At 41.4% G+C, this 24064-nt stretch overlaps 1 protein-coding gene across 1 annotated transcript in view; it reads right to left on the bottom strand.

Moving 5' to 3' along the window:
* Nucleotides 1-4325: 4325 nt before the first annotated feature.
* SPMIP3 (sperm microtubule inner protein 3) overlaps nt 4326-24064 on the bottom strand; it is a 33364-nt gene continuing 13625 nt past the window's right edge. The window contains 4 exon segments of the mRNA XM_012555439.2: nt 4326-5277; nt 5279-5352; nt 10887-11059; nt 14259-14354. Coding sequence (XP_012410893.2) covers nt 5230-5277; nt 5279-5352; nt 10887-11059; nt 14259-14354 — 391 coding nt within the window. The 3' untranslated portion in view covers nt 4326-5229.

Raw genomic sequence — 24064 nt, 5'->3', positions numbered from 1 at the left:
GTGCAACAATCACCACTATCCATTTCCAAATTTTTCATCGCCCTTAGCAGAAACTCGGTGCTCATTAAGCAATAACTCCCCTTTTCTCCCTCTTATGCACCCCTGGTAGCCACTAATAAACTTTGGTCTAGAGATATTTCATATATGTGGGTTCATATATTTGTCCTGTTGTGTCTGATTTATTCCACTCAGGGTAATGGTTTTTAAGGTTCATCCATGTGTGGTGTGTATAAGGACTTCATTTCTCTTTATGGCTGAATAATATTCCATTGTATGGAAATACCACATATTATTTATTCATTCATCTGTTGATGGACATCTGGGCTGTTTCCACCTTTTGACTACTGTGAATAGCACAGCAGTGAACATTGGTATGCATCTGTTTGTGTCCCTACTTTCATGTCTTTTGGGTATATACCCGTAACCCGTTGCGTCGAGTCAATTCCAACTCATAGCAACCCTATAGGACAGAGTAGAACTGCCCTGTAGAGTTTTTCCAAGAAGTGCCTGGTGGATTCGAACTGCCAAGCTTTTGGTTAGCAGCTGTAGCACTTAACCACCACACCACCAGGGTTTCTGTGGGTATATACCTAGGAGTGGAATCACTGGGCCATCTGCTACTTCTATGTTTAGCTTTTTGAGAAACCTTAAACTGTTCTCCACGGCAGCTGCATCATCTTAATCCCACCAACGATGAATGAAAGATCCATTTCTCCACATCCTGGCCAACACTTGTTTTCCGTTTTTCTGATAAAAACCATCTAGTAGAGGTGAAGTAGTATCTTGCGGTGATTTTGATTTGCATTTTCCAAGTGACTAATGCCCTTTGAGCAACCTTTCATGTGCTTGTGGCCCATTTTTTAATTATTTGTTTTTGGATTATCAGAGTCCATAATATATTCTGGATATGAGTTATCAGATATTAAAAAAAAGTTGCTGTTAAGCAATTCTGACTCATGGTGACTGCAGTGCAATGAATTGCTCTTATATAACCTTTCTAGCCATGGTCTTGTAACTTCCACAAAATAATTGTCTGGGACTATGCAAATTAAGTGACTTCTGGTCTACAAAAGGGATTGGTCAGTTGGTGGTCCTGGTGGGAGGACCATGCCTTGAAATTGACAAGGAGTAAGTTTATATATGGGCCAATCCCGCAGAGGTTTAGGGGGACCTCACTACCCTCAAGAAGAGTGTGGAGCGGGGCGCATCGTTTGAACCCGGATGCTTTCGCTGAGAACTTCCTAGACCCGCAAGAGAGAGCTGTAACACTGAAGCCGGCGCAAGATGGCAACAGACAAGGGCGGTGGGTTTGTGGGCCTACAGAGGGAGAGCTAAGCGCCTTTGGGCAGGCGGCTTGCTGGAGGAAGCTAAAAGAGGTGTAACACTTGCCCGGGCAGGGCACAGGCCTCAGCGTGCCACATGCGGGCGTTGCCTCAGAGGATCCTAAGCAGAGGCCTTCTTACAGCAGGGGGCAGCCGGATGCCTCAGGGTAGGAGGCTTGCCAGTAGAACTGAAAGAGCTGAACACTTGTTTGTGCAGCGCAAGAGAGACCTGACTGCGCTCCAGGCAGGGGTTGCACACCCCCACCCCGCAACGCCAGACAGCATGGCCCCGGGCAGTGTGGTGGCAAGACAGCCCCGCAGGCGCAGGCAGTGTGGCGGTAGCTGGCAGCAGAGGCATGGGAAATCCTGTGCAGGGGTCTTCCTGCCCCTCTAGGCGAGGCCCAGCGAGGTCCAGCGGCAGAGCAGAAGCCTCGGGCAGTGTGGCTGTAGCCAGAGGCAGCGGTGACGTGAACATAGCGTCTGACTTGAACCATAGCGCGCCTGCCCAGCGACATAGGAATGGACATGGGTAGTCTGGGAAGGGTAAGCGTTTCCCCTTTGGGAATCTGTTGTTATTGTTTACTGTTTGGTTTCTGTAAATAATAATGGCTTTCACTTTGTCAACACTGTGTAAGTGTCTCGTGTGTCTGGCTCCATCACAGATGAACATAGCACCCATGGAATGGTTGATGCCAGTGGGTGGATGTACTTGCCTCATTCCTAGCAGTCTTATGGCTGCCTGGAAGTTTGTGGCACAGCCTGCGTGCATGTACAATGCAGCTAGAGCATACAGCGACCCCATGTGTTTCAGAGTAGAACTGCACTCCGTAGAGTTTTCAATGGCTGTGATCTTCTGAGGCGCCTCTGGGTGGTTTCAAACCACCAACCTTTCAGTTAGTAACAGAGTACTTATTGTTTGCACCACCCAGGGACTCCTTATCAAATACATAAATCAGAAATATTTTCTCCCATCTGTGGCTTGTCATTTCAATTTTTTAGTGGTGTCTTTTGAAGTGCAAAAGCTTTAAATTTTGATTAAGTCAAATTTATAAATATATATATTATTTTATAGATTGTGTTTTTGGTGTTGTATCTAAGAAATTTTTGCCTAACTCAAGATCATGAAGATGCTCTCTTATGTTTTATTCTAAAATTTTTATAGTTTAGCTCTCACATTTAGGCCTATGATCCATTTTGAGTTGATTTCTGTGTATGGTGTGAGGTAAGGGTCTAAATGTATCTTTTTGTATGTGGATATTTAATTGTCCCAGAACCAATTGCTGAGGAGACTATCCTTTCCCCATTGAATTGCCTGGCATCTTTGATTTATATATCTGTCCTTCGGTTAAGCACTCAACTACTAGCCAAAAGGTTGGCAATTCAAACCCACCCAAAGGCACCTCAGAAGAAAGGACTGGCAATCTGCTTCTGAAGGTCACACAGCCTTAAAAATCCCTATGAAGTACAGTTCTACTCTGCACAGATGAGGTCGCCATGAGTCAGAGCCAACTCAACAGCACCTAACAACAACAATAACAATGTTAGTACCATACTTTTTTAAATACTGTAACTTTGTGGTGTGTTTTGAAATTGGGGAGTGTAAGTCCTCCAAATTTGTTATTCTTTTTCTAGATTGTTTTTGTTATTCTGAGTCTTTTGCATTCCATAAAAATTTTAGATGCAGCTTGTCAATTAAAAAAAAAAAAAAAAAAGCCTGCTGAATTTTGATAGAGATTGTGTTGAATCTAGAGATCAATTTGGGAAGAATTGCCATTTTAATAATTGTGGTAGGCAGAATAATAGCCTCCCAAAGTCTCCATGAGTCAGAATCAACTTGATGATAATGGATTTGGAGGGTTTTTTTTTTTCTTTTTAAAAGATGTTCTTACCCTAAGATGTGAATATGTTACCTTACATGGCCCCCTGTGGGGAATTGGATGTGGGGAACTGGCACTACAGTGTTACTCTGGCTATTGCTATTGCTGTGAGTAATAAAGGTTTAATCTGATTCAGTGGGCTGGTGTTTCTGTGCAAGTAGGGTAACATCTCAAACACTTCACAGTTTCTGACTTAACAGTTAATTGATTTTTAGATGTTAAATGAACCTTATGTTTCTGTAATAAATCCTGGTTTATATGTTGCTAGATTTGGTTTGCAAATATTTTTTTGAGAAGTTTTGCATCTATATTCGTGAGAGTTATTGGCCTGTAGTAGGACTTTTTTTTTCTTAAGACGTCTTTGTCTTGCTTTGATATCAGGGTAATACTGGCTTCATAGAATAAATTAGGAAGCGTACTCTTCTCTATTTTCTGGAAGAATTTGTAAAGGATTGTTATTTCTTCTTTAAATATTTGATCAAATTCATCAGTGAAGCTATCAGAGCTTAGGCTTTTCTTTGTGGGAGGACTTTTTAAATTGCTAATTCAATATCTTTGCTTGTTATAGGTCTATTCACATGTCCTATTCTTGAGTCAGTTTTGATAATTTGTGTCTTTCTAAGAATTTGTTCATTTTGTGTAAGTTATCCAATTTGTTGGCAAATAGTTAATAGTATTCCTTTTTTTTTGTCTGAACAACCAGTAAATTCCTGATTTTGGTAATTTGTGTCTTCTCACTTTTTTCTTGGTCAATATAGCTAAAGCTTTGTCAATTTTATTGATTTTCTTTTAAGAATCAACTTTTCGTTTTGTTATTTTTCTCTATTGTTTTTCTGAGTTTTAATTTATTGTTATTACTCTTCCTTCCCTCTGCTTTGAGTTTAGTTTGCTCTTCTTTTTCTAGTTTCTTAAGGTGGAAGCATACGTTATTGATTTGAGATTTTTCTTCTTTTCTAATATAGGCAATTTAAAACTATAAATTTCCCTTTCAGCATTGCTTTAACTGCATTCCATCAATTTTGATACCTTTTTTTTTCCATTTAGTTCAAAATATTTTGTAATTTTCCTGGTGATTTCTTCTTTGGCCCATGGGTTATTGAGAAGTGTGTTGTTTAATTTTCAGATATTTGTGGATTTCCCTCATTTTCTTCTATTGTTGATTTCTAATTTAATTCCATATGGTCCGAGAACATACTTTGTATGATTTCACACCTTTCAAATTTATTGAGACTTATAGCCTATTCTGAAGAATGTCTCACATGTACTTGAGAAGAGTAAGTACTCTGCTGTTGGATGGAGTACGCTATACAGGTCAGCTAGATTAATTTGGTTGCTTGTGTTATTCAACTCTGCTATATACTTGCTTGTTTTCTGCCTAGTTGTTCTATCCATTATTAAATGTGAGTATTGATGTCTCTATTGTTTTTCAATTTTCTCTTTCTCCTTCATTTCTGTCAGTTTTTGCTTCATATATTTTGGGGCTGTCTTGTTAGTTGTGTATATGTTGCTAATTATTGTATCTTCCTGAGGAATTGACCCTTTTATTATTATAAAGTGTCCCTCTTTATTTCTAGTGACATTTTTTGTTTTTTAGTCGATTCTACCTGAGATTAGTATAGCCGCTCCAGTTTCTGTGTCCAGAGCCTCTTCAAGGCCTCTGGGGCCGGTAGGCTTCCTCCTTAGTTATGTCCCCAGTGTCTTTTTTTTTTTTTTAACAGGGATGATAGTTTGAGCAGATACAATTAAATTTTTAACTGGCCCACATATAACTGTTGAATTAGTTGAAAGATGGTTTTCCAGCACCAGCAGCGAGACTGGTAGTGGGGCTAAGAACAGATAAGGCCTCTTAAAGCTGGATCTTGATTCCCTTAGGTAGGTTGACCAGCTTAATCTGAAAAGAATTTGCAACCTGTAAATATTTTAGGATTGTAGCCATCTGGATATACACTTAAAAGCAGCGCAGCTACCATTGTCTTAGTCTAAAAGAGTCTCCTAAGAATGCCAGGTGTTACTTTGTTTGAATGCCATGGTTACTTTAGTTTAAAAGCATTTCTTTCAAAGCCATCTTTCTCTTCCTTCACAGCAGCAGAGCTCTGGCAGTGAATTAAGTGGTCTAGGATTTGATGATACCGTGCCTAATTTCTGGTTCCAATCTGCAATTTAAAACAAATTATGGCTTATTTTAAGAATACTAGCTCCTAAATTTTAGTACATTGTCCTTTTACCAACAGTTATGCACAGTAACAAATTTATGGGGTTTAATACAAAGAAACCTGTTTAAAAGATGTGAAAAAAAGGTCTTAGTCAAAAGGTTATTTTTTTGGCTCAGTCTGTGATTAAGAGGCATATTCTTAAATTATACCAAAATGTAAATAAAATGAAATAAATCCCTTGAATTTGCATTTTGGTGTCTTAATTCCGGACCCCTAACCTTTTAAATCCTCCATTATCAGTGGGCCGCTTTGTATCATCTTAGTATCAAATTGAAGTTGTTACCGTGTTACCCACTGGAATTCTCTAATGTCTTACCAAGTTTTCTTGGCCACAGTCACTATCAATTCTGTTTATCTTTACCTAAAGTCTCAAGGAGGGCTTACACTGAATACAGGAACTGTTGCATTTATGTTCAATGAACCAAAGACCGGAGTGTTTCGATGATAGCATTGCAACAAAAACTTTATTACGTACAGCGCTGTACACTGTAGGTGTTTTATTTATGTTAACTCTAATATTTTTAGTAACTCTCAAAGGTATGTTGATCCTGTCACCATCTCAAATAAATTAATTAACTTGTCCAATTTCACCCAGCTTTTAAGAAGTGGAAACCACGTTTGACCCAGGATCTTTCTGGCTCTAAAGTTCCTCTCCTTTTCATGGTTCTGTTCTACCTCCTATCACATTTCAAGAAATAAACAGTTCCTGATATGAAGAGGAGTCCCTGGGTGGTACAAACAATTAATGTGCTCCGCTGCTAACCAAAAGGTTGGATGTTCAAGTGCACCTAGAGGTGCCTCCCAAAAAAAGGCCTGGGTGATCTATTTCAGCCGTTTGAAAACCCTATGGAACACAGTTTTACTCTGACACACAGAGTATCACCATGAGTTAGAATCGACTTGACGACAACTGGTGGTTTCTTCATGTTAAGAATGGTTAGCATTTTATTAATCCAGGGAGCATGGCTTGCATCTCTGGAGGATCTCCCATTGTGCCTTGCACATAGTCAATGCTTAATAAATGTTCTCTAAAATAAGTAAATGAATTGATACATGATGAGAGAATTTTAACTGAGGAAGAATTTCTTAAGCACTAACCACAGTCTATCATGGTCTGTATTTCATCTGTTCTTTAACAGTTTCCAAATAAGAAACTTCAGAGAACTGATCATGAAATGCTAACAGTTGCTACTCTAGACATAAGCTCTGCCCTTAAAATCTGATCCCAAAGACTGGACAAATGGTTTAGATAAACAATCGTACACTTTGATAAACAATTTACTACTACTTTATTTTATACTGCAGAAAAAATCCTTCCCCAAAGACTTCCAGGGGTCAGTTTCTTGATGTGAACAAGTGCTTGATTCATTCCCTGCTCTCTTCTCTATCAGTACTCTGATCTGTAACTTTTCTTTTAAGTCACTTGCAGATCAACCTTTGCCTGCCTAATTCTTTATAAAATAATTGCCACCTAAGCGTCTCTCAAATCCATCTAATTTTCGCTACTGCTACTACCCATCGTCAGTTGCCTACACCACAGGTTCTCAAACTTGGCTGCACGTGGACTTATCTGGGGAGTTTCAAAAAAATATTGATGCTTGGCTCGCACTCCCCCCAGAAGATCTGATTTAATTGGCATGGGGTGTAGTCTAGGCATCTGGATTTTTTTTTTTTTTTTTTTTTTTCTTTTTTTAATTGTTGTACTTTAAGTGAAAGTTTACAATTCAGGTTAGTCTGTCACACAAAAATTTATACATACATTGTTATGTGACCCTAATTGCTCTCCCTATACTGTGACAGCATACTCCTCCTTTCCACCCTGATTTCATTCAACCAGCTCCTGACCCTCTCTGCCTTCTCATCTTGCCTCCGGACAGGAGCTGCCCATTTAGTTTCATGTATCTACTTGAGCTAAGAAGCACTCTCTTCATGAGTATCATTTTCTGTCCCATAGTCCAGTCTAATTTTTGTCTGAAGAGTTGGGCTCAGGAATGGTTTTAGTTCTAGGTTGACAGAGAGTCCAGGGGTCATACTCTGTGGGGTTCCTCCAGTCTCAGTCAGACCATTAAGTCTGATCTTTTTACTAGATTTTGAATTCTGCATCCCACTTTTGTCCTGCTCCATCAGGGACTCTCTATTGTGTTCCCTGTCAAGGCAGACATTGGTGATAGCCAGGCACCATCTAGTTCTTCTGGTCTCAGGCTGATGTAGTCTCTGGTTTACGTGGCCCATTCTGTCTCTTGGGCTACTACTTTCCTTGTGTCTTTGGTGTTGTTCATTCTCCTTTACTCTAGGTGGGTTGGGACCAATTGATGCATCTTAGATGGCCGCTCACTAGCTTTTAAGACCTAGGCATCAAGTGATACTAATGTGCAGCTGAAGTTAAGAACCTTTCGTTTCCAGCACTGCAGTTGCCTCAAGACTCTATATTCAATCTTTGCCCCACTTTACTCCCTACCCTGCCCCCTTCTTCCCCACAGTTACAGAGTAATCTTTCCAAAATGCAGTTTTAATTGTACCCCTTCATCTCTCCTTAAACTTTTCAACTGTTTTCCATTAATCACAGCATACAGGCCAAAAACCTAAAAATGACCTGTAGAGCTTGTCTTGTTCTTGCCTTGACCACCTCTCCAGCTGCATTCTGCCCCATGATCCCTCTTGATTTCTCTGCTCTGGCACATTAATTTTTTAGTTCCTCAGACATGACATGCTCTTTACTACCACAGGGCCTTTGTACATGCTGCATCCTCTGTAAAGCTCTTTCTCCACTCCTTGCCTAGTTAACTTCCAATTTATCTTTCAGCTCTCCTCTCATCATTTCCTCATGCACACCTTCTCTGACCTCCTATTATATGCTTCTATAGGGTTACTGTAGGGTCACTATGCATTGGAATCGACTTGATGGCAACGAGTTTGGTTTTTTTGGTATAGCACCACAGGTAGTGCACATGATTAAGCACTGGACTACTAAGTGAAAGGATGATGGTTCAAACCCACCCAGAGGTGCCTCGGAGGTAAGACCTGGTGATCTGCTTCTGAAAGGTCACAGACTTGAAAACCCTATGGAGCAGTTTCTGCTCTGCGCACTTGGGATCACCATGAGTCAGAACTGACTCAACAGCAGCTAACAACAACAAACACAGCACCACATAAACTCTGCTTCACGTTATTTATGGCAGGTGGAATTTTATGTACTATACTGGTTCTCCCACTGAAGCTCCTTGAATATAGAGTCCATATGTCTATTTTTGCTTCACATGGCATTGCCAAAACCTAGCGTAGTGACTGGCATATAATAAAAAACCAAAACCAAACTCATTGCTGCTGCTTCGATTCCAACTTATAGCAACCCTATAGGACAGAGAACTGCCCCATAGAGTTTCCAAGGAGCGTCTGGTGGATTCCAACTATCAACCTTTTGGTTAGCAGCTTAGCTCTTAACCACTGCTCCACCAGGGCTCCGTATATAATAGGCACTTAAATTATTTACTGAAGGAATAAGTATGACTGGATGAAATCCATCAGCGAGTCCAATTGATGTCACCTCAAAAATATCTCTGGAATCCATTTGTTTCTTTTCATCTTCCCTGCTGGTCCAAGCCACCATCATCTCTAGTCTAAACCTACTGAACAGACTTGTCACTGGTTTTCATACTCTCCCTCTTATCCCTCTCCAAACAGTTGTATTAACTGCATCCACAGTGATCTTTTAAAAATACAACTAATAAGTCACTCTTTAGTTTAAAATCTTTCAAAGTCTTCCCATTGTTCTTAGAATAAAGTCCAGTCGCCTTACCACCCTCACCAACTACACTGTCCTCCTTTCTCTTCCTCAAAGGTGCCAAGCCCTTTCCAGCTTTCAGGCTTTAGCGCTTAAACTGTTCCTTTCGCCTGAAATGCTATTTACGTGCCTCATTCTTATTTTTTAGGGCTCAGCTAAAATGTCACATTGTATACATGTTTTCCGTGACTGTTTATTTAAAGTAACTTCCTTCAGTTACACTTACTGCCCTCTTTATTTCCCCTATGGCTCTACGACAATCTGTAATTTTTAAAAATTTTCTTGATTATGCTCTATGTTTCCCACCAGACTGTTAGCTCCATGGAAGCAGGTATTCTGTTCATCCTGCTCACTGTCTCCCCAGCAGATAGCACAGTGTTTAGTTCATAATGGGTACAAAATAAATGACCAGATCATACTGTGGGTGCCAGCCTCCAAGATGATCCCCAATGATCCTCAGCTCTTGCTGTTCACGTCTTTGTGTAATCCCCTCCCACACTGAATCAGCGTTGGCTGTGCGTGACTAGTACGATACATCTGAAGTGATAATGTGGTTCTCAAGTCTAGGTAATAAAACGCATTGCAGTTCCCACCTTAATCTCTTGGGTTGTTTAGTCTGGGAGAAGCCAGCTGCCATGCTGTCAGGACATTCAAGCAGCCCCATTGAAAGACCCCATGGAAAGGCACTGAGACCTCCAGCCAGCAGCCAGCACCAACTTTACAACCACGTCAGTGAACAGCCTTGGAAGTGGATCCTGCAGCCCTAGTCAAGCCTTCAAGGTGACTGCAGCTGGAAGTAGGAAGAGTACGGATAGGCCCTGTGCAATTGTTAAAACTTTCATGGGTGGTGAACTGAGATACCATTCTGGTGGAAGGTAAAGCACTGGCAATATCTTTAACTATCAGTTGCTGTCAAGTCGATTCTGACTCATGGCGACCCCATGTATGTCAGAGTAGAACTGTGCTCCATAGAGTTTTCAATGGCTGATTTTCAGAAGTAGCTCTTCAAGCCTTTCTTCCTGGGTACTTCTGGGTAGATGCAAACCTCCAACCTTTCGGTTAACAGTTGAATGCAGGCCACATTGTAAGTGCCCCCAAAATGTTGAGATCTACTGATTTAGAAATCCTGTCAATGACATAATTCATTCAACTGACTAAAATACAAAGTTCCAGTGGTTACTGGAACACAGGCCATTTGTGAAGTGATGTCCATGTGTATACCCCAGGGGTCAGAGCTGTTGGGGAGCCTCTGTCCCCTTCAGTTCTCTCACACATGCTGCAATACAGAGAAATAGACTACAAAGGGAATTTTGAATTTCTGAAACATGCCTCCAAATGTCAAGTAATTGCCATAAAGTCATTTAAAATAAATAGAGTGGGGGGAAAAACATTCCTTCAGTAAGGATTTTGTTGTGTGACTAAGGGCTCAGTGAGGAGTGCTCAGACTTGTGTCTGCTTCCTACCTAGGACATTTATGCATTTTCTTCCTTGCTATTCTGCATTCGGGAATGTAGGAAAGGTGGAAGTAGGAACCAGAGAGCAACCCTCTACATTCTTCATCCTGCTTCCAGGCATAACCCCCCTACTCCAACTTGGCTGGTCCCAAGCGCCCGCCTGGAATGGTATGTACACAGGAGATGTTAATCTGGGACCCAGACAAGGTTTGTCTCAGAGCTAAGAGCTGTTGACTTACCAATCTTGTAAAATGGTAGAGAATAGTCTCTTTGATAAGTGGTTTCTTTATACCATGGTTCAGCAGGCTTTGAATGTCTTCGAAAACAAATATATCGAATGAGAGTTTGTTGGTCCAATTGAGGCTGATAGTGACTTTTTCCCTTGGATGGAATTGTCAAGTCTATGAGAGGTCTAAATAAAAGTAGAAATAGCTTGCTAAACACCCAGTAGAAGGAAAACTTTCCATTGTCTGATCAGCTGAAATCCATTCCCTGGAAGTGGCTTTGAGGCTAACAAGACAGTATTGGCAAGACTCCATAGCTCCCACGGCAGACCTAGCAAAGTTGTCAGTAGATGGCTCAGAGCATTCAGCGCCATTTTTGCCTTTAGCATCCCTCCTCCTCCCCAGTGCGCAAATCACAGAGAGCCACCTGCATCAAACCTTGTGCTGGATTTGCCAAGATCTCCCTGGTTCCATTTCCTATTATAATTTGTCAATGGATGTCTGGTTTTCTCAAGGGAGCAATGCTTTCTTTTAGTCAAACTAACCACTACCATTGAAACCCTGGTGGCATAATGGTTAAGAGTTTGGCTGTTAACCAAAAGGACAGCAGTTCGAATACACCAGTGCTCCTTAGAAACTCTATGGGGCAGCTCTACTCTGTCCTATAGGGTTGCTATGAGTCGGAATCTACTCAACGGCAATGGGTTAATGGGTAACCACTACCATGCGTCTCTGAGTTTGATGAACCTTAAGTCAGTTTTAAACTTCCTATACTCCCACCCAGATTAGTACCCCTGAAATCAAAGTAAAGAAAAATCAAAATGTAATGACGAAATATCTTCATATACTTGTGGGAGTATACATTGGTACATCCTATTTAAGAATAATCTGATGAAATGTATTCAGACCTTTAAAATATGCACGTTTTGTCCCAGCAATAAAAGATGTCAACAAAGACAAATGTTCATCCAAGTGTTTTTATGATGGAAACAACCCTCATGTAAAGAAAAAAAAAGAATTATTTAGACGATGATACATAACATATGTAGGAATGGTATGCTCCCGTTAAAAGCATTATAATTTTTGAGATGGAAAAAAGTTCACAATGTATTATTAAGTTTAAAAAAAGATCTCAGTTGAATTGTATAAAATTCTAATAAATGTGTTTTTTTAAACTTTAAGACCAGACTTACTGGCCTAACAGAGACTGCAGAAACCCCAAGAGTATGGCCCCCCGACATCCTTTTAGCTCAGTAACGAAGTCACTCCCGAGGTTCACTGTTCAGCCAAAGATTAGACAGCCCCATGAAACAAAACGAGACTAATGGGGCACAACAGTCCAGGGACAAGGACTAGCAGGCAGGAGGGGACAGGAAAGCTGGTAATAGGGAACCCAAGGTTGAGAAGGGACAGTGTTGACATGTCGTGGGGTTGTTAACCAATGTCATAAAACAATATGTGTACCAATTGTTTAATGAGAAACCATTTATTCTATAAACCTTCATCTAAAGTACAATAAAAAAAATTAAAAAAGACATGAAATCAGCTGCTATAGATGTGAAAAATATTAAATCTTGGCTGAGATTTAGGAACATCAATCCAATCAAAGTTACTGGAATAGTTTTACATGATTGTATCACTTATTAAGTTAATCACCCTTAAATGAAGGGAAGTGAGTGAAACTGCTTACTCATAATAAATTATGTGTACTTGATTATCTGTAATGTGCCTTTTTTTAAAAGAAAGTATTAGCAGAAATGGAGTGGCTCTGCCTATAGTTCAGAAAAAGCAAGGACAAGAATCTGGCAATGTGTGCAGTGCTGATGGGGGACAGATGCTGAATGGGCAGAGGTGGTCTGTGTGGACAAGCATGGAGAAGCATTGAGAATACTCACCTCCCTCTACTTGTTCTTATTTCATGCTCAGCAAGTACTTGATTCTGTAGAACGGGTGCCTTAAATTGTGGGTGGGAGTACTCTTTAGCTACAAAAGTATGTCTCCTGCTGTCAATAAAACATTAACTGTCTGGTGAGGGTGTCAGTCTCTTGTGAGTTTGGGTTCTGTGCCACTGACAGCTTATGTGCTTCTTAAGTGCCACGGACAGCTCTGGCTTCTGAACAAGATCCTGGTGGCCACCTCTACCAATAAGCCAGCCTCTGCCTCTGCTGTGGGTATTTCTAGAGAACCAGAATACTCTCTCTTTACAAATAATATATCAATGTCTTTCTGAAGACAAGACTTTCACTCAAAGGAGGAACCCTAATACTAAAAGCATCAAGTTCATGGGGCAATATACTGGGGGAAGGTAAACTATTAGACACCTATCAAATTATGCCATGACAACAATACGTAAACTTAGGACTGGTCCTAAGAACTGCATTACTTCCTGTGTTTTGTTCTGTTTTTAGCTAGAAGCTTAGTAAGCTCGTAGATAGACATTTGCATTTAGTTTTCCTCTTAAGGCTAATTTTGGGCAGGCACAAGTCCTGTCAGAGTCAGGTAGAAGTTCTCTAATTCAGCCGTCCTCTAGTAAAACCAAAAAAACCTATTGCTGTCCAGTCGATTGCGACTCATAGTGACCCTGTAGGACAGAGTAGAACTGCCCCATAGGGTTTCCAAGGAGCAGCTGGTGAATTTGAACTGCTGACCTTTTGGTTAGCAACCAAACGCATAACCCTGTGCCACCAGGGTTTTGGTACTCTGGTAGAAGGACTGATATTCAGGTCGGGGTGGAGGAGGGGGGAGGGGAGGAGGACTGTCAGATCACCTGGGCCATGAGCACCTCTAGCAGTGGGGTCTGTCATTTCCTTTCTTGTCTATCCTCTGGCAGAGGACATAGCCCCTTATTAGGGGCTTATTAAGTTAATATGAGGATGTATCTGAGTTAGAACAAAGAACCTTGAACTGGGAATCAGAAAATATGGGTAGATTCAGGTCTTAGCTTTTACACCCACTGTGTGACCTCAGGCAGGATGCTTCACTTCTCTGGGCTACATTTCAGTCATCTAATAGAATGGCCTCTAAAGGTACTTTCAGTTTAATCTATTAAGTTTAGACTGTGTGATGTGGTAAAATATACATAACAAAACATTTGTCATTTCAATCACTTTTACATGTACAATTCAGTGACATTATTTATGTTCACCATGTTGTGCAACGATCGCCGCTATTCATTTCCAATTTTTTTCATCACTCTTAACAGAAACTCAGTACCCCTTAAGCAATACCTCCTCAAATCCCCCTCCCACCTGCCCTTGGTAACAACTAATAAACTTTGGTCTCTATGCATTTGCCTGTACTCGATGTATTCCTCCCCACCCTTTTTTTCATTTATCATTCTAAATTTGGTAAAATTCTTGGAAATTAAGATTTAAGAATATGTCAAACCTGGAAGATCTCTTTGCACTATAATCAAAATGGAATCTTGCAATCTGTCCCGGGTAATAGCCTCGAAGGTCCTTTCCTTGATGAGCAATGTATATGCTAGTGGAGAAAGTAAGGCGGTAAGAAAGAAGCAATTATTACACTAAGTTCTTTACAGAAGAATCCACCACTACCACTATTCGACTCTGACTCATGGCGACCCCATAAGAGTCATAGTAGAACTGTGCTCCGTAGAGTTTTCAATGGCTGATTTTTCAGAAGTAGAAGAATATCAGCTAATACATTTAGGTGGAAAGATGAATTAGAACTTAGTATTTCACAACCCTTAAACCATTAAGGTATTTGATGGGGAACTTTACAATGACAAGATTAATCTTGTGAAAGAGCACTCTAAAACTGAGGTGCTTGGCATAACTAAAATGGCTGACACATGTCTGGTTTGACTCCATTTTGTTTTAAACTCCTGCTGCTGCTTGTAAAGTATGAGCACCACTTTCGGATAAACAAGCCTTGTTTTGCAAACAAGTGTGGTTGTGCTTGCTTGGTTAAGATTCCAGGAAGTGTGTGCAGATTATTGGAGGAAGTGGGGATTCTTGTCCTCAGGAAGAATGCATTTGAAAACAGATTAACCGATATGAATAAAGGTGTATTTGTGGTTGCAGTCATGCTAGCCTTCTTGTATAAAAACCCTGCATTCGTTTGTGAATGTTAGAGCACGTTGTAATTTTACTCAGGGCTGCCCAACTCAAGTTGTATTCCTCAATAAAACTATCATTTCTTTCCATACAGAGTTAGTGTTTTTTACACTTTTGATGATCTGCAACCACTAAAGAAACCAGTTCATCTTATGATAAAAAGTGAGATAGTCGAACATTATGTGATAAAATATGAAACACATAGCTCCACCTAGGTATTATTCTTACCAAAAGAACTGAATTTGAATCTAATAAAGGCTTTATTTAGATCTCGTGCCTGGATTGTAGGCCATTAGGGGATAGCAGATAGAGGAACAATTTAAATGATACCACAAGAAAGCAACACGCTTCCAAAATGTGGGTCATTCTATAGCGCCTGTTTCTTCAGAATCAAAGAAGTCATGAGAGAAGAAGGGTCAGGGTTGGGGTAGGGAAGAGGACTGCTCTGGATTAGAAGATACTTAGCATACTATCTATGGCAGTGTGAGGCCCTTGTTTTGATCCTGATGAGAATAAAGCATGAAAGACATTTAGGACAATTGGGGAAATTTTAATATAAACAGAATTTTAGATGATATTAAGAAACTATTGTTAACTTTGTTAGGTATAGTAATGGCATTATGATTATGTACAAAAATGTTATTTTGGAGATTCATGGTGAGAAATGGTTTTAATTCTCCTGGAATCCAGATTTCTGGCTTTCATCGAGGTTGGGGTAACCCACCCAGGCCATTGTCCTTTTGAACCTTGAGACTTGAAGAAAATAGTCTTCTGAAGGTCACCTTTAAGTCAAAAAATAGTTTAGATAAAAACCAGTTTGCCTTAGGCATTAGGCTCTTTTGAAGAAGTATCTAATGCAGTCAGTTTTGAGTAACGGAGGCTCCAAGGTCAGACTAGAAGCTGTGTTTTAGGGTAAATTGTTGTTATACAAATACTGTTCTGGCCCCGTTTCCATGGCAATGCTGATAAGATGTGGTATAAAAATTTTGGAAGTTCTTTTCATCTTCAGGACATTTTTGACTCCCTAGTCAAAATGTTACCCTGATTTTCAAATCATATATTAAATTGGATTAATATGATTTTTGTTTTAACAACGGGAAATATTTTGGGGGTAAAATAACATGTTAGGTAGTAGCTTTGAAATATTAGAAAAAAAGCAATGAGGATATATAAAACCAGTAGGACAAATTGTTAAAATGTGGAAATGGGTAAATGGGAGTTCATTATTCTACTTTCTCTACTTTTGATATGTTTAAAGATTTTCATAATACAAAGTTTTTTAAAACCGTAATAATTAAGTATATAACGTCCCTGGGTGATGCAAACCGTTTGTGCTCTACTAGTAACTGAAAGGTTGGAGGTTTGAACCCTCCCAGCAGTTCCAGAGAAGAAAAGCCTGGCAATCTGCTTTCAGAAAGATTACAGTCAAGAAAACCCTATGGAGCAGTTCTACGCTGTAACACATAGGTTGTCATGAGTCAGAATTGACTCAACAGCAGTGGGTTTGGTTTGGTTTTAATTAAATATGTAAGGGCTGAAAATGATGAAGTACTATTACGGACAAAAGCACAAGGTGTTTGTCAGCCCAGAAAAGGGACTTCTAGGCCTGTGGGAAGGGCTGAGATGTGAGGACGTTTTGAAGCATAAACATGAATCAATGAGGTGGAGAATGAGAGGAAGTGGTCGCAGGGCATGATGTGAGATGGGCTTGTACCGTTGGAATATGGCGCTGTCAAGAGAGACAAGGCTAGAGGGTGATGGTGCTCAGACATTTATATTTTGAAATACATCTTATTTTATAATAAATTATTTTTCTTTTATATATTATAGTTACAGCATTATGTTGATAATTTAAAATATTGTGCGTGGTTGGACTGTATTATTTATAGATTTTATTTCAACAGAATAACAGGGACGCTACAAAATATGTATTGTAGAAAAGGGGGCATTGTGTCTGAAAGGTTGAGAACCACTAATGTAGGTGACAGGGAATCCTTGTAAAATGTTAAGAGATAGGTGACATGATGCAATTTTTATCTGAGAACTATGGTCCCTCGTGGCAGTGTGAAAACAAATTTGAGGGCAATAGGACTGCAAGTAGAAAGACTGGTCTGGAGGTGATTGTAATAATTTCTGTGGAAAATGTTGAAGCCCTGAACTCTACAGTGGGAATATGGATGGAGCGGAGGGGACGGATTGAAGACATTTTAGAAGACAAGGTTGACAGTGAAAGAGAGGGAGGAGTCCAAGACAGGCCCGGGCTTCTGGCTTTGGAAGAATGCTCCCATTCTCCAGGAGAGGAAACCCAGGATGGTGAGCATTCTGGGATGATGACTTAGAGGCTGTGATGCTTGGATACATGGGGTATTTGGATCTTCCATAACCATTGCAGATTCTGAACACTCAGTAGGGGCCATAAGAATTCATAAAAAAGAAGGAGAAACTATCTCATAGCTTTGCATAAAGGAACCTTGGAAGAAAGCCCTGGCAATCTACTTCCAAAAAATCAGTCATTGAAAACCCTATGGAGCACAGTTCTACTCTGACACACCTGGGAGCGCCCTGAGTTGGAGCTGACTAGACGGTAACTGGCTTTTGGATAGTTTGTAGCTCACTAAACACCTGTTAGATGGTGAATGGAAACTTGAACTCTGCCTTCAGTTCAACCAACATATATTGATTTCACATGATGTACTCTGCACTCTGCTGGGTTCTGCAGAAACAAAGCTGAACAAGAAACGGTCCTTGTCTTCAAAATGCTCTTATGTGCTGAAATAGAGATCTGAATAAAAGGTCCATGAAGCACAGAAGAGGGAGGGGTGTCTAGGGTTTGGACAGGCAAAGAAGATGGGGAAGAGATTCCAGGTGAGGGGGATTATAGAATTCAAAATGTGGACAGAGTAGGGATCAGAGTGGAGAGTTTGGGGGCCAGGGAGGTCTGGCTGTCTACCTAGAATGAAAGGCAGGTGCTGAGCAGGGCAGGTCCTGTCTTGTCTGTGCAAATAGGACCGCCAGGAGCTCTGACTTTCAGAAAAACCACAGGCTGTCTGGGCCTGCCCAGTGGCTAGGACAATATGACTGAGCCCTGAATAGTCAATAACAGCAGGGGATGAAGTCATAAGAAGGAGAGGAATTTGGCAGAATAATGGGGAACAAATGACAGTTCTGAATACATGGGAGTGGGAGACAGGTTTCTTAGGCATCCACCCAGTTTCTGAAGCATTACCTTAGAAAGAATACCCTAGGGCCATGTTACAATGTGCTAAAAATCCATCTGAAGTTCTAAAATGACACCTTGGTTTCTCACAGTTGCTGTGCTGTTTCCAGTCGGCTGTGTTTGACCATGGAGTCTTCACTGCATGCATACAACAAATACCTGATGAGTACAGGGATGACGAAGATAAGCGCGGCTCCTTACAAGCAGTCGGTACAGATATTTTTAAGAATGAAGAAGCCCTCACCAGCACCAAGGAGCACTCCCATCCCCATTCCCTTGGGAGTATCTCTTGGCAGATTTGGGCCCGGGAGTGGATAGAGGGTGGGAAAATGTAAGGAGGTGGGTGTTGGAAGGAGGTGGGGAGGGATGGGTGAAGAAGGGGAGAGGTTTGAAGAAAGAAAGAATGGCCAACTTTGCCTCCAACTCTTCAAGTAGGTTTTCCACACTCCCCTATGTGGCCTTCATCTCAAACATGAGACAGCTTTCTAGTAAGAGGTAAAAAGTCCAGTTTTGTGGAAGAGAATTTTCCTGCGTAACTGGAAACGAGTAGGCTGGCAAGTCAGCCAGTCTTCCCAGAGGCTGCACATACACAGCCTCCCCTGTGGGTGGTTGGGTGTGAGGCATAACCAGTTAATGTCTGTGAAGCATGTGCTAGCCCTCCCACTTGGCTAAGGAGCCCTCCCATGGACTCTGCTCAGACACATTCTATTAACTTGGCTTTCAAGATTCTTAGATAAGCGGTAGAAAGATCTCTTCCCCTGAGTGGGGGAAGGCTGCCCAGCTATGTCTGATTCCACTGTACATTATTTACCAGGGCCTGACAGCTTGGATCTTTGAGGTGATGTATTTAGTCCACACAAGAGCAAACCTGTCCCCTGGGAGGGTGAATGTAACCAGAGCAGGAGCCTCAGACAAAATTCAACATGCACGGGTGAGGTCAGAAGTGTTTGTCCATCAAGAACCTGAGCCCATGGCTTAAAGCATCCTGTATTCCTGTCACTATGCTCTACTCTGTTACATTTCTGTTGTGCCTTAGCCTTCACAAATCCTTTTTACAGAGAAGACCTCATTTAATTCTCAGAGTCACTCTGCAAGATAAATATTAGCACCCCATTATATAGAAGAGTAGAGTCTCTTCCAGACAGAGCTGGAGAAAAACGTAGAACAAAATTCAAAGTCACAAAAAAAGGCCAGACTTACTGTCTGACAGAGACTGGAGAAACCCTGAGAATATGGACCCTGGACACCCTTTTAACTCAGTACTGAAGTCTCTCCTCACTCTTCAGCTAAAGATCAGACAGGCCCATAAAACAAACAGTAATACATGTAGTTCAACCATGTATACGAGACTAAATGGGCACACCAGCCTAAGGGCAAAGACGAGGAGGCAGGAGGGGACAGGAAAGCTGGACGAGTGGAGATGGGGAACCAAGGTTGAGAAGGGGAGTGTTGACATGTCGTGGGGTTGGCAACCAATGTCAGCAAAACAATATGTGTAATAATTGTTTAATGAGAAACTAGTTTTCTCTGTAAACCTTCATCTAAAGCACACATACAAATATTAACATAAGTAAAAAAAAAAGAGTGGAGTTCCTGGGTGGCTCAAACAATTAAGTGCTCGACTGCTAACCAAAAGGCTGGCAGTTTGAACTCATCTGGAGGCACCTTGGAAGAAAGGCCTGGTGATCTGCTTTTGAAAATCATAGCAGTGAAAACCCTATGGAGCATAGTTCTACTCTACACACATGAGGTCGTTATGAGTCAGAATTGACTCACTGGCAAGTGTTTGGTTTTATATAAAACAGTAGGCTGAGGCTCAGAGAGGATAAGGGGACTTTCTAAGGTCACCCAGCTAGTAAATCTCAGAGCCATGAGTCAAACCCAGGTCTCTCAAGGTCATCTATGTGGATTTTAAAAACAATAATGGAAAGATCCAGAGTCAGCTGTGGGGGATGATATCCACTGCCAATGAGTTGATTCTGACTCATAGCGGGGTAGAACTGCCCCATAGGGTTTCCAAGGCTGTAATCTTTATAGAAGCAAACTGCCACATCTTTCTCCCGTGGAACAAGATGTATGTAGGATGATTTTTCCAGAAGACTTCAGTGCTCTGTAATTCTCCCATTTATGGGCAGACAAGAAGTAGACATTGTGTACCAAAGGAATAGGAAAGGAAATAAAGACACTGCAATGCTAGCTGGAAGCCGCTTTCAGTCCAATAAAACAAATATTTATTGCAGGCTCTGATGTGCAAACCCTAGGAATACAGTGATGATAAATATTGTCTTTCCGCCAAGAGTTCATAATCTAGTAAAGAAAACCATATTCAGATGGCTAACTAATCATGCACAATGTGGCAAGTGCTATACAAGTTAGGAAACTGAGGCTCAGGGGGAATAAGACACTTAGCTAAAGTTATGAGCTAATGAGTGCAGAAGGGATTCAAACGCAGGACCAGCAGGCTATATTGGGTCTACAGTAACTCCTCAAGTAAAGGGGGAGCCTCAGTTTTCTCATCAGTGCAACGGAGATGATGATACTATCATTTTGATGATTGAATGAGTACCACCTGTGAATTCACTTGGAGACTAAAATATCCTGTCTATGTTAGCTGTTGCTGCCTTCTAGGAGAAGGAGCCCTGGTCGCACAGTGGTTAAGTGCCTGGCAGCTAACTGAAAGGTCAGCAGTTCGAACCCACCAGTGGCTCCATGGGAGAAAGATGTGGCAGTCTGCTTCGGTAAAGATTGCAGCCTTGGAAACCCTATGGGGCAGGTCTACTCCACCAGGAGTCAGAATCGACTCGTTGGTAGTGGGTGTCATTCTAGGTGTGATGAACGGATTCCCACAGCTGCCTCTGGACCTTGCCATCTATGTTTTTAAAATCCACTTAAAACCTATCGCCGTTGAGTCAACTCCAACTCATGGTGACCCCATATGTGACAGAGTAGAACTGCTCCATATGGTTTTCTTGACTGTAATCTTAATGCTAAGTGGGTTTAAACCACCAACCTTTAGGTTCGCAGTCGAGTGCAAACCATTAAGGCTGACAAAAATTCTGTGTTTTTTATCTTCCACATCACACTGAGTCTAACCCACTTGACGTGGTCTTTTTAGGAGCATCCTGGGCTCCACAAACCAACCAACACACAGCCCTGCCCCTGAGTGACAGGTATTTGGTGTGTAGCTTGGGGATGGTATCAGTTACTTGCATTTAACGTTATGCTTTTTATGAGAATTTTATATTTGTTACTCATTTAATATATAATTTTATTAGGTGTCCTTACTGGTTCATAATTCAGCTTTCCCTAGTATAGTTCCAAGGGTTAGGCATTTAAGGATTAATTGGATAAATCTTGTTCAGAACAGCAGAAGGGCAAGCCCAGGTACTGTCAGTCACCAGGCCAAACCACAAATAAATGACAGCATAATTTTTCTCATTCATTCATTCATTTTCATCTATTCAACAAATATGTATAGCAGGCCTATTGTGTGGCAATCTGCTAGGCAGAGGTTATGATAGTGAGCTGCAGAGAAAGGCAAACAAGCCCCAGCTTCAGGAACTTAATAGTCTTCAGCTGGTAGTGCTGAGAAAGAAAGGCCTGGCAATCTGCTTCTGTAAAGATTACCCCAAACCCACTGCCACTGAGTTGATTTCGACTCATAGCCACTCCATAGGGTTTCCAAGGCTATAAATCTCTACGGAAGCAGACTACCACCTCTTTCTCCCAAGAGCTGCTAGTGGTTTCAAACCACCGACCTTTTGGTTTAGCAGTCAAGTGCTTTAACCACTGCACCACCAGTGCTCCTTGTAAAGATTACAGACCAAAAAAATACCTATGGAGCAGTTCTTCTCTGTAACACACGGTCAGAATCAACTCAACGGCAATGGGTTCGGTTTTAGTGATTAAGAGCACAGAGAGAGGAGACCAGTGGGTTAAAATTCCCCTCAGAAACTACTTGAGGCAGTCCCTTAACCTCCCTGTGCCTCAGTTTCTTCACCTGTGACTCATAGTTGTTGTGAAGATTAAATTAATTAGTATTGTTTGGCACACAGTAAGAGCTGCATAAGTGTTAACTATTATCATTCCAGTGGTAGAGACAGACAGAAATGAGGAAACAAGTAAAATAAATGGAAAATGTAATAAGTGCTATAGAAACCACAAAGGTGCTGGACAACAAAGGTGGAGAGGTGGGACAGTACAAAAAGACCTACTCTAGCCAGAGTGGTCAAGGAATAATTCTCTAAGCAGTTGATAACAACGGAGACATGCGGGGTGAAAAGGGTTAAGACCGCCAGTTGCTGTCAACGCTGACTCTTCATGACCCCATGTGTGTCAGAGTAGAATTGTGCTCCATAGGGTTTTCAACAACTGATTTTTTTGGAAGTAGATCACCAGACCTTTCTTCTGAGACACCTCTGGGTGAACTTAAACCACCAACATTTTGGTTAGCAGCCAAGCACATTAACTGTTTGCACCACCCAGGGACTCCAAAAAGGTGTTAGTTAAGCAAAATATAGGAGGCCAATGAGGGGGCAGGCACAGGGAGAAGGAGAGCTATCCGGGTAAAGGAACAGTAGGGGGCAAAGGTCCTGCAATATGAGAGAAGGTGACCTATTGAAGGAACTGAAGAAAAAACAATATGGAGAATAAGAGAAGGTTGGAGAGATAGGACAGAGCCAGTTCATGCAAGGTGTCATAGGCTGTAGCAATGAGCTGGGATTTTATGCTAAATACGAGGGCTTATTGGGTTTTGTGCAATGGAGAATCATGATCTAATTTACACTTTGTGTAGCACATCTTGGAGAATAGATTGTAGGAGGACAAGAGTGGAGGTGGTTGTAGATGAGTAGGGGAGAGGCCATGATAACCTGACCAAGTGGTGGCAGTGGAGATGGAGAAAAGTATTCAGATTAGAAATATATCATGAAGATAGAATGGACAGAACTTGCTGCTGGACTGGACCCACTCTTGTGGGCAAGGCTAGGGAAAGGCACGGGTAGGCAAAGATCTGCCCCACAGTGAGTGAAGGACAGGGCAACAAGTGTAGTTCCAGAGTGGGGGTGAAGCTGGAGTTTCATACAGAGCTGAGTCCAGCCCGGCTGTAGGACTTTATTGGGCCCCAGTGTCCATTCTGTTCCACCCAAACCTCAGGCTCCCCACAGGCCAGGTCAGGCTTGTTACTCTGACTTGGTTTCAGTGAGCTCCAGGCAACAACAGACAAAGGAGGTCTTTCCATTTTCCCCAGATCAGACTGAAGTTTAATAGGCAAACAGTGGACAAAATAGATCTCAAACACATACAGGAAGACCAAGGGCTTATGGAGAGGGAAAAATAAGGAGATACCGGACCAATCCTTGATCTTCACCCTACTTCCTCCTCACGTGGATTTCAGGAAGGGAAGAAGAAGCTCTGTACCTTCTCTGAAAGGAGGACTCTTAAAGGTATCCAGGAACAAAAATATCTTTTCAATCACTGCCTCTTTCAGTAATTTCTGGGAGCAAAAAGATTTATCTTTGTTGAAGAAACATTGTTAATATAAAGAATACTAAAATAAACTTGAGGCTTGCTCCTTGCCCGGTAGCATTAGCCGGGAGAGTCAAATCCATGAAGCCAATAGGCTACAAGGGGCTGACCCCAAAGTCACAGTATGAGGATTGCTGTCACAGGTTCATACATTCCAAATCTCTGCAGCCCTGGAGTAGGTGGTGAGGTAGGGTAGGATTCGGATTTACAGATTGTTATCCTAGCTCTCAAACAAGACAAATTTAGCAAAAGAAAACATCTAGGGAAGAGAGCAGAGCAAGATGGTGAAATGAGTGGACACTCCCATTTACTCCCCCAGCAACTAACTCACTGAACAACGAATTAAAACCAGCACAGACTGAGATCTCAGG

Source organism: Trichechus manatus, unplaced genomic scaffold (genome assembly GCF_000243295.1).
Source record: "Trichechus manatus latirostris isolate Lorelei unplaced genomic scaffold, TriManLat1.0 scaffold00039, whole genome shotgun sequence".
NCBI lineage: Eukaryota > Metazoa > Chordata > Mammalia > Sirenia > Trichechidae > Trichechus > Trichechus manatus.
The sequence above is the reverse complement of the archived record's forward strand: the minus strand, read 5'-3'. Positions and strand labels throughout refer to the sequence as shown.